This window comes from Erinaceus europaeus, chromosome 2 (genome assembly GCF_950295315.1).
Source record: "Erinaceus europaeus chromosome 2, mEriEur2.1, whole genome shotgun sequence".
Lineage (NCBI taxonomy): Eukaryota > Metazoa > Chordata > Mammalia > Eulipotyphla > Erinaceidae > Erinaceus > Erinaceus europaeus.
The window spans coordinates 14342488-14346276 of NC_080163.1; the positions used below are offsets into that span (position 1 = coordinate 14342488).

A 3789-nucleotide genomic window follows, 5' to 3' on the forward strand; every position below is an offset into this window, starting at 1 on the left:
TACATATTCTTCTTAAAAATTAAAATGAAACTAATGGGGAGCCGGGCAGTGACGCAGTGGGTTAAGCACATGCACACGGCGCAAAGCGCAAGGACCAGCTTAAGGATCCTGGTTCGAGCCCCCTGCTCCCCAACTACAGGGGAGTCGCTTCACAGGCGGTGAAGCAGGTCTGCAGGTATCTGTCTTTCTCTCCCCCTCTGTTTTCCCTTCCTCTCTCCATTTCTCTCTGTCCTATCCAACAACAATGACATCAATAACAACAACAATAATAACTACAACAATAAAACAACAAGGGCAACCAAACGGAAAAGAAGTAAAATAAATATTTTTTTAAAAAATAAATGAGCGGAGGGTAGATACATAATGGTTATGCAAACAGACTCTCATGCCTGAGGATCCAAAGTCCCAGGTTCAGTCCCCCGCACTACCATAAGCCAGTGCTGAACAGCGTTCTGGTAAAAAATATAAATAAATATTTAAAAAAAAATGAAATTATTGAACAAGAATTTAAGGTCTGTTGAAGTTGTTGCAAGCATATTACCTCTCTGGTTCTTTGATTTGCTTATATCAGCTGGAGAGTTATAGTTGTGGAATCTGTGCTTCTGAACAGCAGTTCAACAGAACCTGATAACACTTGAATTGTGTGTTGCCTTCAGCAAGAGTACAATCTTTAAAAAAAATTTTATTTATTTTCCCTTTCGTTGCCCTGGTTGTCTATTGTTGTTGTGGTTATTACTGTTTTTTTTTTTAAATTTATTTCTTTATTGGGGAATTAATGTTTTACATTCAACAGTAAATACAATAGTTTGTACATGCATAACATTCCCCAGTTTCCCGTTTAACAATACAACCCCCACTATGTCATCTATCGTCCTTCATGGACCTGTATTCTCCCCACCCACCCACCCCAGTTTTTTACTTTGGTGCAATACGCCAATTCCATTTCATTTCAGGTTCTACTTGTGTTTTCTGATCTTGTTTTTCAACTTCTGCCTGAGAGTGAGATCATCCCATATTCATCCTTCAGTTTCTGACTTATTTCACTCAACATGATTTGTTCAAGGTCCATCCAAGATTGGCTGAAAATGGTGAAGTCACCATTTTTTACAGCTGAGTAGTATTCCATTGTGTATATATACCACAACTTGCTCAGCCACTCATCTGTTGTTGGACACCTGGGTTGCTTCCAGGTTTTGGCTATTACAAATTGTGCTGCCAAGAACATATGTGTACACAGATCTTTTTGGATGGATGTGTTGGGTTCCTTAGGATATATCCCCAGGAGAGGAATTTCAGGACCATAGGGTAGGTCCATTTCTAGCCTTCTGAGAGTTCTCCAGACTGTTCTCCACAGAGGTTGGATCAACTGACATTCCCACCAGCTATGCAGGAGGGTTCCTTTGACCCCACACCCTCTCCAGCATTTGCTGCTGTTACCTTTTCTGATGTATGACATTCTCACAGGAGTGAAGTGGTATCTCATTGTTGTCTTGATTTGCATTTCTCTGACAATCAGAGACTTGGAGCATTTTTTCATGTGTTTCTCGGCCTTTTGGATCTCTTCTGTGGTGAATATTCTGTCCAAGTCCTCCCCCCATTTTTGGATGGGGTTATTTGTTGTCTTGTTGTTGAGGTGGTTATTGTTGTTGTTATTGATGTCATCATTGTTAGATAGGACAGAGAGAAATGGTGAGAGGAGGGAAAGACAGAGGGGGGGAGAGAAAGATATACTCTAGCAGACCTGATTCACTGCCTGTGAAGTGACTCCCCTGCAGGTGGGGAGCCGGGGGGGGGGGCCTCAAACTGGGACCCTTCCTCCTGTCCTTGCGCTTTGCACCACCTGCGCTTAACTGGCTGCGCTAACTGCCCGACTCCGAAGAGCACACTCTTAAAGACACATTTAGTCAATGTCATGATTGATGAGACTTGCATTTACCAACTAACACAGGTACAAAGAAAAAAGTGTACATATATACACACACATACAGAAACACACATTAAAATACTGTTGGAATGCTTTATATTTTCTACAGAAGTGGAATGAAAATAACTTGTGACACAATTAGTCACTTTTGCCCATACACAAGAGAACTGCCTCAAACACATCCTCACAGGTCCTGTATTTGGCTGAGCTCACAAATACATTAGAACCTGTAGCTTTCCCATCACTTTCTAGGCTCTCCTCTCTGGCTCAGCTTTCTCCTGGTGAGGCATCAGACTCTTCTGTCAGCGCTTCGGCCACGGCCACGGCCACCCTGGCTTCGTACTTTGCCAAAGTACCGACCTCCAGCACCATAGGGGCCAGAGCTCCGGCCTCCAATGTTTCCTTTCATGGGTCCGAAGCCGGAAGAGTGACGGTTGTAGCCGCCAAAATCGCCATAGCCTCCCCCACCTCCAAAACCACTTCTGTCATAGCCAAATCCATCATAGCCGTCACCTCGGCCACCGTACCCACCACCACCACCGTAGCCATTGTTCCCACGGCCACGGCCTCTGTCTGGACAAAGCAGTAGCGGTCTCTTGCTTAGTTAAAGCTTTCCAGGGAGTCTGGCGGTAGCGCAGGGTTAAGTGCACATGGCGCGAAGTGCAAGGACCAGGCTTAAGGATCCAGGTTTGAGTCCCCGGCTCCCCACCTATAGGGGAGTCGCTTCACAGGTGGTGTAGCAGGTCTGCAGGAGTCTATCTTTCTCTCGCCGCCTCTATCTTCCCCTCCTCTCTTCTTTTCTCTCTGTCCTATCCAACAACAACGATATCAACAACAGCAGCAGTAATAACTACAACCACAATAATAAGGGCAACAAGAGGGAAAATAAATAATTTAAAAAAAAAAAGCTTTCCTGACTTCACAGTGGTGGCCGTTCACGGTGTGGTATTTCTGGATCACGATCTTGTCTACCACGTCGTGGTCATCAAAGGTGACAAAAGCAAAACCTCTCTTCCTGCCACTGCCTCGCTCAGTCATGATCTCAATCTCTTCAATCTTGCCAAACTGCTCAAAGTAGTCTCTTAGGTGGTGTTCTTCTGTGTCTTCCTTCACGCCCCCAACAAAGATCTTGTTCACTGTCAAGTGAGCACCGGGCCTGTGAGAATCTTCTCTGGAGAGAGCCCTCTTGGGTGCCACCACTCTGCCATCCACCCTGTGTGGCTTTGCGTTCATGACGGCATCTGCCTCCGCCACAGTGGCGTAGGTAACAAAGCCAAAGCCTCGGGAGCCCTTAGTGTCTGGGTCTCTCATGACCTCACAGTCGGTGACTGTCCCCCACTGCTCAAAATGGCTCCTCAAACTCTCACTGGTGGTGTCAAAGTTCAGACCGCCAATGAAGAGTTTCCGCAGCTGCTCTGGCTCCTTAGAAGACTGGGACTTAGACATGATGGCAGCTCAAGGAGAGATTTCAGTGACACTGTTGGTCATTACGTCAGGTCCCCTGCATTGCTTAATGCTGTGGTCTATTTACATAATCACCTGCCCTGCCTGCAGGGTATTGGTTTAATCCCCACTGGTTAGAACCTTTGCAACAGCTGCCTGGCCCCTCTTTATGTTCATTTCATTTTTTTTTTTAATATTATTAAAAAAAATTTTCTATGGAAGCTTGCTGCCTTCACGCTCTTTTTTCTCTCCACCTCTCTTAGCCATTTCCTTTTCCGACCTGCCACTTCCTTTTCAAAAGATATAAATGTGTTTTCTCTGATTAATAAAGGAATTGCATTGCGTTCCCTCGCTCAGCATGAGTTCCTGGTTTCTCTCCCACGTCATTAAGCAAGCAGCAGCCCAGGTTGGCTCTGGTCGAG

General features: G+C 45.3%; 2 protein-coding genes across 2 annotated transcripts; both read right to left on the minus strand.

Annotated features, from left to right (window-relative positions):
* Positions 1–2038: 2038 nt before the first annotated feature.
* Positions 2039–2495, minus strand: LOC132532745 (heterogeneous nuclear ribonucleoprotein A1-like; the record flags this gene model as incomplete). The annotated part of the gene is made up of 1 exon (XM_060171233.1): positions 2039–2495. A coding segment is annotated over one exon (282 nt), but the record flags the coding sequence as incomplete, so codon positions are not given.
* Positions 2496–2803: 308 nt separating this feature from the next.
* LOC132533935 (heterogeneous nuclear ribonucleoprotein A1-like) lies at positions 2804–3404 on the minus strand. The gene has a single exon (XM_060177275.1). The coding sequence runs from the start codon at positions 3368–3370 to the stop codon at positions 2819–2821; it is 552 nt and encodes a 183-aa protein (XP_060033258.1). The 5' UTR covers positions 3371–3404; the 3' UTR covers positions 2804–2818.
* Positions 3405–3789: the final 385 nt, after the last annotated feature.